The sequence below is a fragment of the Trichomycterus rosablanca genome, chromosome 6 (assembly GCF_030014385.1).
Source record: "Trichomycterus rosablanca isolate fTriRos1 chromosome 6, fTriRos1.hap1, whole genome shotgun sequence".
Taxonomy (NCBI): Eukaryota; Metazoa; Chordata; class Actinopteri; order Siluriformes; family Trichomycteridae; genus Trichomycterus; species Trichomycterus rosablanca.
Genome location: NC_085993.1, coordinates 50,956,451 through 50,970,997, shown reverse-complemented (window position 1 = coordinate 50,970,997; position 14,547 = coordinate 50,956,451). Strand labels below are relative to the sequence as shown.

The window sequence follows — 14,547 nt, the reverse complement described above, 5'->3', positions numbered from 1 at the left end:
CACTCACTGTCCACTCTATTAGACACTCCTACCTAGTCGGTCCACCTTGTAGATGTAAAGTCAGAGACGATCGCTCATCTATTGCTGCTGTTTGAGTCGGTCATCTTCTAGACCTTCATCAGTGGTCACAGGACGCTGCCCACCGGGCGCTGTTGGCTGGATATTTCTGGTTGGTGGACTATTCTCAGTCCAGCAGTGACAGTGAGGTATTTAAAACCTCCACTCATACCAGCACAACACACACTAACACACCAGCACCATGTCAGTGTCACTTCAGTGCTGAGAATCATCCATTCTAGTGTTAACACACAACACTAACACTAACACACCACCACCATCAGTGTCACTGCAGTGCTGAGAATGATCCACCACCTAAATAATACCTGCTCTGTGGTGGTCCTGACCATTGAAGAACAGGGTGAAAGGGGGTAACAAAGCATGTAGAGAAACAGATGGACTACAGTCAGTAATTGTAGAACTACAAAGTGCTTCTATATGGTAAGTGGAGCTGATAAAATGACTGTGTGAGTCTGAACTGGTTCCATGTTTATATATTAGTAGCACCCCCAACACACACACACACACACACACATTTCCTCCGGCTTGTATTTCCAGTGCCCCCAGCCTCCGCCTGCAGTCCATTACTGACCTTTAAATGTCTAAGAAGGAGATTCTAGCTGAGAGGGCTTCATGGGGATTTGAACCCCTGAGCTTCGTGTGAAAAGGCAGCGTGCTTGATCAAGACGAGATTCCTTGAAGGTCCTTTGATGTCTGATCAAAGCATTCTTTTCCTTCCTGGTCTACAGTCGTCTGACAGTGAAGCTCGGGAGATTTACATCAATATACACCTACGGCACGGTGGGAAGCACTGTCGCCTCACAGAAAGAAGGGCAAAGGTTCGATTCCCAGGTGGAGTCCGGGTCTAAGCCCAAAAATGATAATAAACGCCTGGATTCGGATTAATCAGCTATTGAGAGCAAATTTATGAGATTAACACCGGTTGGCGGGGCGCCCCCTACCAGGCACAATCGGCAGTGCTGCTTCTGCAGTAGACAAAATCGGCCACTAGTCTGCTGGGTGGAAAGAGACCAGACTAAATAAATAAATAAAAAGGGCGTGGTCTTTGAGGCTGTGTAAGGACCCTGGTTTGTAGCTTGATGTGCCTGTACAGAAGTGGAGGAACGTGGAGATCAGCTCATGAGTACGTGCGCTGGAGGAAGCATGTGTCAGGCAAACTATACCCTCCTCAGGACGCATCAGGGTCTCCAGGAGCGGAAGACTAACTGGCTATGACTAAATTGTGAGGAAAAGGGAGAGAATGCAGAAATAAAAGAGTAATGAATATTAATTAGACACTCCGCATTAACAACCACGCCAGAGTCCCACGCTTCATATTCTGCCGTGTTTCAACCACAACAAAAACGCTGAGTCATTTCTCCAGCCTCTCACCATCGACCTGCGTGTTCCGAGCAGCTAGCGATCTTAGCGTGCTAATCATTTATCCATCGAAATGTATGAATAATTTATCGTTTGAAAGTAAAGCCGGAGCCTAAAGGCTCGCGGTGACTAAGAGTAAACGCAGCATGTCAGAGCATCACGCGCTTCATCCGTCTCCGCCCGCCGAGCATCTGAGGACGGTGTGGGCGTAGCTCTGTGGGCCGCGTATCGATCCGCGCGTCGGTTGAAGCCGAGCGCCGCTCCTCGCCTCCGGACCTCACGTGTTTTTGATCCGGGTGGAGGCTGACGGAACGCGGTCTCGTTCAGGATCCGGACGGGGCGGCGACGTGGCCGGACGAGACCCGGCGATCAGCGGCACGGCGTGACTCGCTGAATCACTTTCAGAACAAAACAAGAGGCATTAGCACCTCGCTAATGCATATTTCATAACAAATTGCAAATCGGGTAAGGAATCACACGCGGCTCATCGTTTCGCACCGCGAGGAGCCGCGCGGCTGTATTAGCTGAATAATTATTAGCGTGGTTTATCGCTGAACATCATGTGCTTTTACTCCTCATCATTAAACTCACAGATGAAGTCAAATAAAAAAATTTCTAAATGCAAGACAGGTTATTATATTTTAGTTTTTTATTGTCTTGCTCAAGTACAGTCGACCCTTGAGTTACGAACGGTTTACCATACGAACATTTCGAGTTACGAGCGATCTTTTTCAACTTAACGTACGAACAAATTTCGGATTACGAACCGAAATTCGCAAAACAAGTGACGTCACGAACAAATTCACTACTTCACTCTCTCTCTCTCTATATATATACAGTGAGCGAACACTCAGACAGTGGACGGTGTTTTCTTTATATTTTGTAAAATTCAATATTAAAATGTCCACAAAGAAGGTGCAGAAGAAGAGCAGTGGTGAGAAAATGAACAAATCTATTACTACTTGTTGTGTTGTATAATTACTCCTGCCAGTAGGTGTCACTGTGTATCAGACAGAGGGGACAGTGAGTGAGAGAGAAGAAGGAATTCGGCTCAGTAAAGTATTCTTTCTTTCGTGCAATTACACCTACAGAATACAACACTACTGAAATAAAGAAGGAAATAATAGAGAAATATGAGTTATTGTTGTTTCTGGTAGATACATTTTATATAAAAAGAAGGAAATGTTTTATGGTGTATGATACAGAACACGTACTGTACTGAAATGTGATGTGTGTTTATGTACAGCACAGTACTACTGTGTATTATTGTTTATTATTGTTTATTACAGGAACGTATATTCTATAATTTAAGATTTAAGAGAAAATATTCGTGTATTTATAACAAAAAAGAGCTTTTAAGACATTAGAGAGGTTAGGGGTAAGGGGGGGTTTGGGAGGTCGGGCACGGATTAATTCTATTTACATTATTTCTTATGGGAAAAATAAGTTTAACTAACGAACATTTTGACTTAAGAACAGCCTTTCGGAACCGATTAAATTCGTAAGTCAAGGGTCTACTGTATTTAGGCGTCTTCACAGCGTATCTGGTCCTCACACCAGACTCAGGGCAGTTTTTACACCGGACACCCTTCCTGGCGCAGCCCTCGTGTTTCTATCCGGGCCTGGGACCTGCACTGAGAGCGCAGACAAATGCACCTCATAACACAGGCATGTGCCCACCAGCACAGTCAAACAGAAAAAATATATATATATCGTCGCTGTCCGATGAAAAACATGTATCTCCACTTTTAGCGGTTTTCACATTTTTTTTAATGTGTTGATTGTGGGTATAAATCTCGGTCTGTGCATAGCAGCGAATATCAAAATGACCCATGAAAAGATGAAAAATTACACAATCTCTTTAACGATTATTTCCATTGGCTGCTAGACCTGTCCATCAAAACCACATATCTCCTCCTCCTTCCCTCCGGTACTGTTTGAGAAAGAAGCGAAACTCGTTTGCTGTGTGATGTTTCATCTCTACAGTTTATTCAGGTTGTTCAATATATCTGTGATGTTTGTATCTGATATTTATATGGACGAAGCGTTTACTTGGACTGTATTCATTAACACAAATGAACGTTTTTATAGCTACAGTAAATAACTTGATTACAAAGTAAAGATAATGTCTGCTAACTTGACTGTTTCAGGTATTTACAGGTATTAAACTGTAATTGAGAAATCTCAGTCATGTTTCTGCACAACACAGTATTAAAAGGTTTTCCAATGTTTGGGCTTCTTCGAACCTTGGTGCTTTTAGAGAACCGGAGCGCGTTTCCACCAGTTTTGGGGCGTTTTGGGCATTGCACAACAAAACTAAAAGGTAGTAAGTAGGCAACGAAGCGTGCAGATTACCTGCGAGCATTTGTGCTGTTGGTACAGATGTTCGTTTTATGCAAAAAGCATCAATTAACAATATTCAGATATTCTCAAAATGCCCCCCTCCCCAAAATAATTATGTAAAAAGGATAAATTCCACTCACTAGCGTTGTGTAATGATAGGATCTGACAGTGTTCAGTCATTTGTTAATAAGCCGGAATGTTTTTTCTACGTTTAGCTGGATTTTCCTCTTCAACTTTTGTTACGCAGCTCGAGGTTCTGAGAATCCTCGTCTCCAAGAGAGTCGGAAAAGCTTAACGTGGTTTAATGTAGTAAAAGAAGGAGACAGGAGCACTAAACTTCTCTTCATTATTACTGCTCATAAGTTCCTCCACTAATCACATTCCTCACTCGCTGTTTTACTACAATAAGTCACGCTACGTTTTGTTCGTACGGCTTGAGTCGCTTTTACCGCCTCGTATCAAACAGTTCGTCTCATTGGAGGAGCTTTGAAAAGGTCAGCAAACTGGGTCAAAATTCAATCAGGTGAATTTTAGAGGATGGAAGCTACAAATCTACAACCTGACACGCCCAGAGATGACGTCACGGTTCGCGTAGAAAACCCGAGTATTCCTTGGTTCCAGCTGTTTGGAACCTCTGTTTTTCTGGGCTGTACACGTGTCGGAAGAGGCGTGTACAGCGACGTGCTCTCCTTGGATGCAATCTGGCATCTCTCAGCAGCGGAATACAAAATTAAGTGCGTTAAATCGGGAGGAAAATGCAGTTAAAAAAAATAATAAAATAAATAAATAATAATAATAATAATAATAATAAATAATTAATAAAATAATAAAAATAATAAATGAATAAATTAAATAATAATAAGAATAATAAAGAATAATAATAAATAAATAAATAAATAAAATAAATAATAAATAATGATAAAAATATTAATAAATAATTAAACAAATTAATTAAATAATAAATAATAATAATAATAATAATAATAATAAATTAATTAAATAATAATAAGAATAATAAAGAATAAGAATAATAAAGAATAAGAATAAGAATAAGAAATATTAATTAATAATTAAACAAATTAATTAATAAAAAATGATATAAAAAATAATAAAATAATAATAATAATTAATAAATACATGAAATAATAATAAAATAATAATAATAAATACATTAATAAAATAATAATAATACATTAATTAATAAAATAATAATAACAAAATAATAATAATAACAAATAAATAAATTAAATAATAATAAGAATAATAAATAATAAGTATAATAATAAATAAATAAATTAAATAAATAATAAATAATGATAAAAAATATTTCTAAATAATTAAACAAATTAATTAAATAATAATAATAATAATAATATTAAATAATAATAATAAAAAAAAAAAATTAAATGTAAATAATAATAAAAAACAAATTCTGGTGGAAACACGCTAAACCAGTTCAAAATCAAGTTTGTGAACCGGAACGGAGCCCGTTCCACGTCGGTGGAAAAGTGCTATCTCCGGTGCTCACCTGACAGAAGACAGGTTTGTAGCTCCGCGAGAAGACGTGCGCCAGCTCCTCAGAACTCTCGAAGTCCGCGGGCAGCCGCTCCACACACAGGCACTTGGAGTGAAGGTGGCGGGACGTGGCGAGCTGGTTGACGTCGCTCCACTGCACCATGAGCGCCCTCTCGCCCCGCGCCTTCCCCAGCAGCTCGGCCCGCGCCCTGGACGCCGAGTCCTTCTTCATGTACTCCACGAAGCCGTAGCCCTTGGAGTGTCCGCTCAGCTCGCTGTAGACCAGGAAGCTGCGCTCGATGTTGCCGTAGGAGCGCACCAGCTCCTGGAAGTGCGAGGCCGTGAGGGTGTGAGGCAGGTTGGTGACGCACAGCAGCGAGTCGGTGGGCTGCAACTGGACGCTGATGGTGCGAGAGCGCACAGACATCTGGTGGAGAGAACGAATGGCGTCCTGAGCCTGGTCGCCGTTTAGGAGCGTTACGAAGGCTGGCGGGACACACAGACACAGATACACATCAATACACACGCAAAAAAATGACCAGCGGACGCCGCAGGACGACAAACAGGAAGAATTAATGAAAACGGACGTGGAAGTGAACAAAAATACACAACGACCGCAAACCTCGACGTTCAGACATCCTCAAAATACCTCATCAGTGTGTGAATATGAGCTGAATCTGCATCAGTGTGGAATAAGGTGCAGATCCAGGGTTACAGCTCCACATGTATCTGTGTTTATCTGGATTCTCCTCCCTGTTTCACTTTTAAACTTGTGTTACAGCTCCAGCTTCTGAGAAATGGTGAGAATCAGAATCAGCTTCTCCCAGAGTCTAAAACGCTTCTGGTTGAAAATAAAGCTTATCGTGGTTTAATGTAGTAAAAGAAGAAGACAGGAGCACTAAACTTCTCTTCATTATTACTGCTCATAAGTTCCTCCACTAATCACATTCCTCACTCGCTGTTTTACTACAATAAGTCACGCTAAGTTTTGTGCACCGCCGTCACACTTCATAGGAAATAACGGCACAGCGAGAAAAGCAAAAGCGGTTTTGTCACTTCTCATGTGAATGCGCCGGTGCTGAAGGGAATACGGTATTCCAACATCGAGCATCTCCACCATTAAGAAGCGTCAGGAAACAATAAAGAAGTAAAACTAAAGTGCAGCTTTTATTGTATTTTTATTGATGTGTAACTGTTAGTAATTGTATTTTAGTGTGTTTATATTATATTTGTGTTATTTTCAGTGTGTAAGTGTCAAAAACAACCTCATTATTTTACATGACACTAAAATATCTGCAGCTCCACGGGACCATGGACGCATTAACAGGTTTCACAAACATCCTTATGGGAAAAATAACTTGAAACTCAACGTCTTTAAAACTCGACGCCACTCCCAGAACCGAGTGAGGTCCAGTTTCAGGGTACCAGTATAATTTAGAATGCTCGCCCACAATCCTGGTACATTTGTTCCCCCAATGTTCAATTTACGTCCTTTTATATATTATTATAATGTTCCTGGTCAGGGTCAAGCTGGGTCTGAAACCATTCTGAAACACCGAGTATAAAGAAGTATAAACTCTCCTCCATCTCGAGGCTCCCAAAATGACTCGTAATTATATTTAATATTTAAGAGAATTATTTAATATTTAATATTTAATCTAAAGTTGCCATTATCACTTTGACGCAGGAAAAAAAAAGGAAATAGTAAGAATATAATATTTTCTGTAATATCTTATTTATATTTCTATTATTTATAATGTATTTATGCTATATTTGTAATTTATTTAATGTAACTTGTTTCTTTAATACTGTTTTTACTGTTTAATACTGTTTTTGTAAATAAATAAAATATTAATAATAATAAAATATAAAATAAATAAAGAAATAATAAAGAAATAAATAAAAAATAAATAATAATAAACAATAAATAAAACAATTAATTAAATAATAAATAAACAAAATAAATAATAATAATTTTAATAAATAATAATAATAATAATAAATAATAATAATAATACTAAATAAATAAATTAAATAATACTAAATAAAAAATAATTATAATAAATAATAATAAATTAATTAATTAAATAAGAAAAAAATTGATAAATAAAATAGTAAAAAAGAACTGAAAATCAGAAAAAGTGGAAAAAAATAGAAACATCATAAAATCAAACAACAAACAATCCAAAACCATCCACATTCCTTCCCTCCCACTTCAGCCTCCGTCTTCAGAACGCACCGTGTACGAAGATTTCTGAGCTGGCAACAATAAATAAAGCTCGAATAAGCATTTCTATTCCACAAAATAAATAAGCAGGTCTGCGAGCTTCTCAAACAGCTTAATCCCGCACTTCGACTGCAATTAGCCGGAGACGAGCTCACGGTGGGCGTTTAAAATCACAAAACAGAGATTTAATTACAGCTTTTGTCTTTTTGTTTCTTCTGCAGCAGCGAGCAGGAGGAGGACGAAACTTTACTGAAGCGGTTTGAAGCCTGTAATTCGTCTGCCGCGAGACACAGACGCTAAATTATCACGCCGGCAGACAGACGAATTTCTGTGGTGCAGGAGTCACGACGTTTAGCTTCAGATCAGCGTATATCAGGGTTCATTCAGCAGCCGTTTGGTTCTCATCATGTTATTATATTAAATAAATAGTGTACAAGAATTTTACGGTCCTGCAACCAATGTTTAGTAGAAATAAGATCACATCCATATCCACAAAAACATGAACCCCAACATCAGATCCCAGAAAAGAAGAACATCAGACCCCAAAAAGGAGGAACATTTGATCACAAAAAGGAGAACATCAGACCCTAAAAAGTAGGGAATCAGAACCAAAAAACAAGAACATCAGACCTGAAAAAAGGAGAGCGTCAGACCCCAAAAACAAGAACATCAGACCTCAAAAAGGAGAACATCAGACCCCAAAAAGGAGAACATCAGACCCCAAAAAGGAGAACATCAGACCCCAAAAGGGAGAACATCAGACCCCAAAAAAGAAAACATCAGACCCAATAAAAGAGGAACATCCGACCCCCAAAAAGAACATCAAACCCAAAAAGGAGAACATCAGACCCCAAAAAGAACATCAGACCCAATAAAGGAGGGTATCAGGCACCAAAAGGAACATCAGACCCAATAAAGGAGGCTATCAGGCACCAAAAAGAGGACATCAGACCCCAAAAAGGGGGGCGTTAGACCCCAAAAAGGAGAACATCAAACCCCAAAAAATAGAATATCAGACCCCAAAAAGGAGAACATCAGATCACAAAAAGAAAACCATCGAACACAATAAAGGAGGGTATCAGGTACCAAATATGGGGGAATCAGATGCCAAAAAGGAGAACATCAGACCTTAAAAAGGAGGGTGTAAGTGCCCAAAAAGGAGGGTATCAGACCCCAAAAGGGAGAACATCAGACCCCAAAAGGGAGAACATCAGAGAACGTCAGGCCCCAACACTAAACACTGTATCCAAGACAGACCCAAAGATTTTGGTTTACACCAGTTACGTGACCTAACAGGTCATAATCAGACGCCCCCCAGACGTTGGTGACGGTTGGTGTCGGTTCAGCAGTTTACACTGACCTCCGTTAGCCGAGACGATTCGAGCGGCGTGCCCGACATGTCAGCGCTAACGAGGTCTAAAAGCCCCTAACGAGGACGAGGAGATGCATCTGCATCATTCTTCTCATCCATTACGCAGAAGAATTGTGAAATCTGGGGTGTTTCACACGCCGTGATCTTTCACACCCGCTGTAATGAGCGCTGATGAGATCTAATGAGATCTGATGAGATCTAATCAGATCTATTGTGCTCGTGTGTGTGGAGCTGAACGCTGGGTGAGAGGGAAGAAAAAGCTCGAACCCTGACGCTGACGACTCCAACTGTTCAGTTTTACCTCAGATCATTTAGGACGTTCAGCAGAATGGAGCCACAATCAAAGGAGGCATCATCACACCTCAGTACCTCAGGAAGTGGAACAGTGGTGAGGAACCTTTGTAATCATTTTAAATCATTAAAGCGAGGATTCCTTTTGGCTGCTCTAGGTAGGGGCGACACTGGGTTCGGTGGGTAGCACTATCGCCTCTCAGTGAGAAGAACCGTCTATTTTGGGGTCTAAGTCCCTCTTATTTGGTGCCTGATACCCTCCTTTATTGGGTCTGATGTTCTTCTTTTTGAGGTCTGATGTTTTTCTTTTTGGGGTCTGATGTTCTCCTTTTTGAGGTCTGATGTCCTCCTTTTTGGGGTCTGATGTTCTCCTTTTTGAGGTCTGATGTTCTCCTTTTAAGGTCTGGTGTTCTCATTTTTAAAGTCTGTTTTTCTTTTTGGTGCCTGATGCCCTCCTTTTTTAGGTCTGGTGTTCTCCTTTTTGAGGTCTGATGTCCTCCTTTTTTAGGTCTGGTGTTCTCCTTTTTGAGATCTGATGTCCTCCTTTTTTAGGTCTGATGCCCTCCTTTTTGAGGTCTGATGTTCTCCTTTTTGAGATCTGATGTTCTTCTTTTTGAGGGCTGATGTTCTCCTTTTTGGGATCTGATGTTCTTTTTGAGGGCTGATGTTCTCCTTTTTGAGATCTGATGTTCTTCTTTTTGAGGTCTGATGTTCTCCTTTTTGAGGTCTGATGTCCTCCTTTTTTAGGTATGGTGTTCTCCTTTTTGAGGTCTGATGTCCTCCTTTTTTAGGTCTGGTGTTCTCCTTTTTGAGATCTGATGTCCTCCTTTTTTAGGTCTGATGCCCTCCTTTTTGAGGTCTGATGTTCTCCTTTTTGAGATCTGATGTTCTTCTTTTTGAGGGCTGATGTTCTCCTTTTTGGGATCTGATGTTCTTTTTGAGGGCTGATGTTCTCCTTTTTGAGATCTGATGTTCTTCTTTTTGAGGTCTGATGTTCTCCTTTTTGAGGTCTGATGTCCTCCTTTTTTAGGTCTGATGCCCTCCTTTTTGAGGTCTGATGTTCTCCTTTTTGAGATCTGATGTTCTTCTTTTTGAGGTCTGATGTTCTCCTTTTTGGGATCTGATGTTCTTTTTGAGGGCTGATGTTCTCCTTTTTGAGATCTGATGTTCTTCTTTTTGAGGTCTGATGTTCTCCTTTTTGGGATCTGATGTCCTCCTTTTTTAGGTCTGATGCCCTCCTTTTTGAGGTCTGATGTTCTCCTTTTTGAGATCTGATGTTCTTCTTTTTGAGGTCTGATGTTCTCCTTTTTGGGATCTGATGTTCTTTTTGAGGGCTGATGTTCTCCTTTTTGAGATCTGATGTTCTTCTTTTTGAGGTCTGATGTTCTCCTTTTGGGGATCTGATGTTCTTTTTGAGGGCTGATGTTCTCCTTTTTGAGATCTGGTGTTCTCCTTTTTGAGGTCTGGTGTTCTCCTTTTTGAGGTCTGGTGTTCTCCTTTTTGAGGTCTGGTGTTCTCCTTTTTGAGATCTGGTGTTCTCCTTTTTGAGGTCTGGTGTTCTCCTTTTTGAGGTCTGACGCCCTCCTTTTTGAGGTCTGATGTTCTCCTTTTTGAGGTCTGATGTTCTCCTTTTTGAGATCTGATGTTCTTCTTTTTGAGGTCTGATGTTCTCCTTTTTGGGATCTGATGTTCTTTTTGAGGTCTGATGTCCTCCTTTTTGGGGTCTGGTGTTCTCCTTTTTAAAGTCTCTTTTTCTTTTAGCGGTCTGATGTTCTTCTTTTTGGGGTCTGGTGTTCTCCTTTTTGAGGTCTGATGTCCTCCTTTTTAGGGTCTGGTGTTCTCCTTTTTAAAGTCTGATGTTCTCCTTTTTAAAGTCTGTTTTTCTTTTTGGGGTCTGATGTTCTTCTTTTTGGGGTCTGATGTTCGTCTTTTTGAGGTCTGATGTCCTCCTTTTTGAGGTCTGATGTCCTCCTTTATTGGGTCTGATGTTCTTTTTTGGGGTCTGACGTTCTTCTTTTTGAGGTCTGATGTCCTCCTTTTTGGGGTCTGGTGTTCTCCTTTTTAAAGTCTGATGTTCTCCTTTTTGAGGTCTGATGTCCTTCTTTTTAGGGTCTGGTGTTCTCCTTTTTAAAGTCTGATGTTCTCCTTTTTAAAGTCTGTTTTTCTTTTTGGGGTCTGATGTTCTTCTTTTTGAGGTCTGATGTCCTCCTTTTTGGGGTCTGGTGTTCTCCTTTTTGAGGTCTGATGTTCTCCTTTTTAAAGTCTGATGTCCTCCTTTTTGGGGTCTGATGTTCTTCTTTTTGGGGTTTTATGTCCTTCTTTTTGGGGTCTGATTCCCTCATATTTGGTGCCTGATAGCCTCCTTTATTGGGTCTGATGGTAGCTTTGTCGATGGACTGAATTTGTTCTCAGTTTGTTTCAGCTCAGAGAGCCCCCCTACTCATGCCTATGGCAAATCTAGGGGGGCGTTACCACCCTGGCAGGCCCCTACACACACCTATCCATATACTAGTGTAACAGCAGCACCATTAACTCCAGTGCAGCAGGTCTGTGATAATGGAGCAGTCGTGGTACTCATGCAGACCTTCATCCCACTTCCACCCACACTTCCTCCTGCCTCCATTAATGACCATCTCCCGCTTTCCCAGGATCACTCACTGACGCGAGTGCTTGTCGAGATCCCACACACTCCGCCAAAAAGGCCCTCACTGGCTTCAAGTGGACAACGAGAACCTCCAACCGCTAATGGATCCATCAGTCCTCTTCATCCTCGTCATCCTCATCGAGCCCTTGATGAGCGCCTGTACTCAAACACGCCTATTTGTGTACAGAATCATCTGTAGGAGATCGGATTCATCCAATAATTCCACCACTGGCTTTGCTTGCACTTCAGCGAACCACAGATGCCCCTCCTGTCCTCCTTTTTGGGGTCTGATGTTCTCCTTTTTAAAGTCTGATGTTCTCCTTTTTGGGGTCTGATGTTCTCCTTTTTAAAGTCTGATGTTCTCCTTTTTGGAGTCTGATGTTCTCCTTTTTGGGGTCTGATGCCCTCCTGTTTGGGATCTGATGTTCTCCTTTTTGGGGTCTGATGATCTCCTTTTTGAGGTCTGATGTTCTCCTTTTTGGGTCTGATGTTCTTTTTGGGGTCTGATCTTGTTTTTGGGGTATAATGTTCCCCTTTTTGGGTCTGATGTGCTAGTTTTTGAGGTCTGATGTTCTTCTTTTTGGAATCTGAAGTTCTCCTTTTTGGAGTCTGGTGTTCTCCTTTTTGGAGTCTGATGTTCTCCTTTTTGGGGTCTGATGCCCTCTTTTTTGAGGTCTGATGTTCTTTTTGGGATTTGATGTCCTCCATTTCTGGGTCTCATGTTCTTTTTGGGGTCTGATGTTCTCCCTCATATCTGGTTTTCATGTACTGAAAAATCTGTAGATCAGATTCATCCAATAATTCCACCACTGGTTTTGGCCATTCAGACAATTTGGACATTCAGTTTGGACAGATTATGAAAACGCTCCGATAATTATAGCCTCCCGAGATCTGCGACATTTTACTAAGCGCTGCGGTAAAAGAGGTCTGTGTCGTGAGTTCCTGATGAAGAGTTGATGGTGCCAGTAATCAACATTTTTAAGCCATGAAGGCTGGTTATTGTGGGGGTCTGACAGCTGTCAAAATACGCTTTTATAAAGTCCATCATCAGTCTTTCTGTCGTGTAAGTACCAGGTTGTTTTTATTCAGCATAAGGACTCAATGGGTGTCAGACAACTATTCAGTCTAGTGAATAATTAATAACTTACTAAACAAGCTGCTGTTCTTCAACTTTTCCTACTTTCTTGCACTCTTTATTTGCTTTATTTACTTTGTCGCCTAATTTAGCTTCTGGAGACCCCAATGTCGTACAAAGAGGATATATTTTCCTGACACGAGCTCCCACCAAACCCTTCTTATGTGTGTGAGGTCGGTCTCATGTATGGAGAGTTACACACTGATCTCCACATTCCTCCACTTCTGTACAGGCGCCTCGGACTACTAACCAGGGTCCTTACACAGTGTGGAAGACCCCGCCCTTTTTTTAGTCCAGGCTTTGTCCACCCAGTCGTCAATTGTGCCTTCTAGGGGGCGCCCAGCTGACCCATAGAACCTGGGCGCTTAGCCTTTGATTTTAATAAATACTGTATAAGTAAATAAATAAACAACTAATCATTAGTTGCAGCTCTACAATATACAATACACCGATCAGGCATAACATTATGACCACCTTCCTAAAACCAAACTGTGATGCTCTGTGTATTCTGACACCTTTCTATCAGAACCAGCATGAACTTCTTCAGCAGTTTGAGCTACAGTAGTTCATCTGTTGGATCGGACCACACGGACCAGCCTTCAATGAGCCTTGGCCGCCCATGACCCTGTCGTTGGTTTACCACTGTTCCTTCCTTGAAGCACTTTTGATAGATACTGACCACTGCAGACCGGGACACACCCCACAAGAGCTGCAGTTTTGGAGATGCTCTGACCCAGTCGTCCAACCATCAAAATTTGGCCCTCAGATCCTCACGCTCGCCCATTCTTCCTGCTTCTAACATCAACTCTGAGGATAAAATGTTCACTTGCTGCCTAATATACCCCCCCCACTAACAGGTGCCGTGATGAAGAGATAATCAGTGTTATTCACTTCACCTGTCAGTGCTCATAATGTTATGCCTGGTCGACGTACGTCCAAAAAAATACAACGGTTCTTTCACATGTACGATGCTAACAGCTGTAGCAGAACCCTCAGCCGTAAACACAGGACCCCAGATGACGCTTTGATCTACGACTACAAAGACACTAAATCAAAAACTGTATTGATGTCGGTGGCTGTGTGTTTAATGTGGAGCGTGAAGCTTTCAGTAGCAGAAAACACTGAGCGAACAAAAGCCGCACTGTTCGGCTCTAATTGCCATTGTTGGCGCACTGGCAAAGCAGAACACTGTGCATACCTTCCTCATGCCCTCATAGATTCTCCTACTGACACACACACAGTAAACAATAACACTCCACTGAAACTACTGCTACATTCACGGGGAAATGTGCACTCATTTATTCTATCATTTAATTTATGAGCTACGATACACAGCACAGCGACCTTAATAGTTGAATGCAAACCTAGAACATCCAGCGACGGTGCGAGGCTTCATGTTCCGTCTCAAATATGAAAATACTCCTCTGTGTTTTGACAGAATTGGTTATTAGTTTCCAAACTCAGTTACCTGCTTTAGACTTCTGACTAAGCGATTGCTAACTGAATTGCCGTAGGATTGCTGGGACGCCTCACAGTGCAGATTAACCAGTATTTCACAGTATATTTGCAGGGGTGGCATGATG

At 41.1% G+C, this 14,547-nt stretch overlaps 1 protein-coding gene across 1 annotated transcript in view; it reads right to left on the bottom strand.

Annotated features, from left to right (window-relative positions):
- The window catches only part of raver2 (ribonucleoprotein, PTB-binding 2), a 76,945-nt gene that overhangs the window by 38,281 nt on the left and 24,117 nt on the right, over positions 1 to 14,547 (bottom strand). The window contains exon 3 of the mRNA XM_062998168.1: positions 5,309 to 5,781. Within this exon, the coding sequence (XP_062854238.1) occupies positions 5,309 to 5,781 (473 nt within the window). The remainder of the gene's footprint in view (positions 1 to 5,308; positions 5,782 to 14,547) is intronic.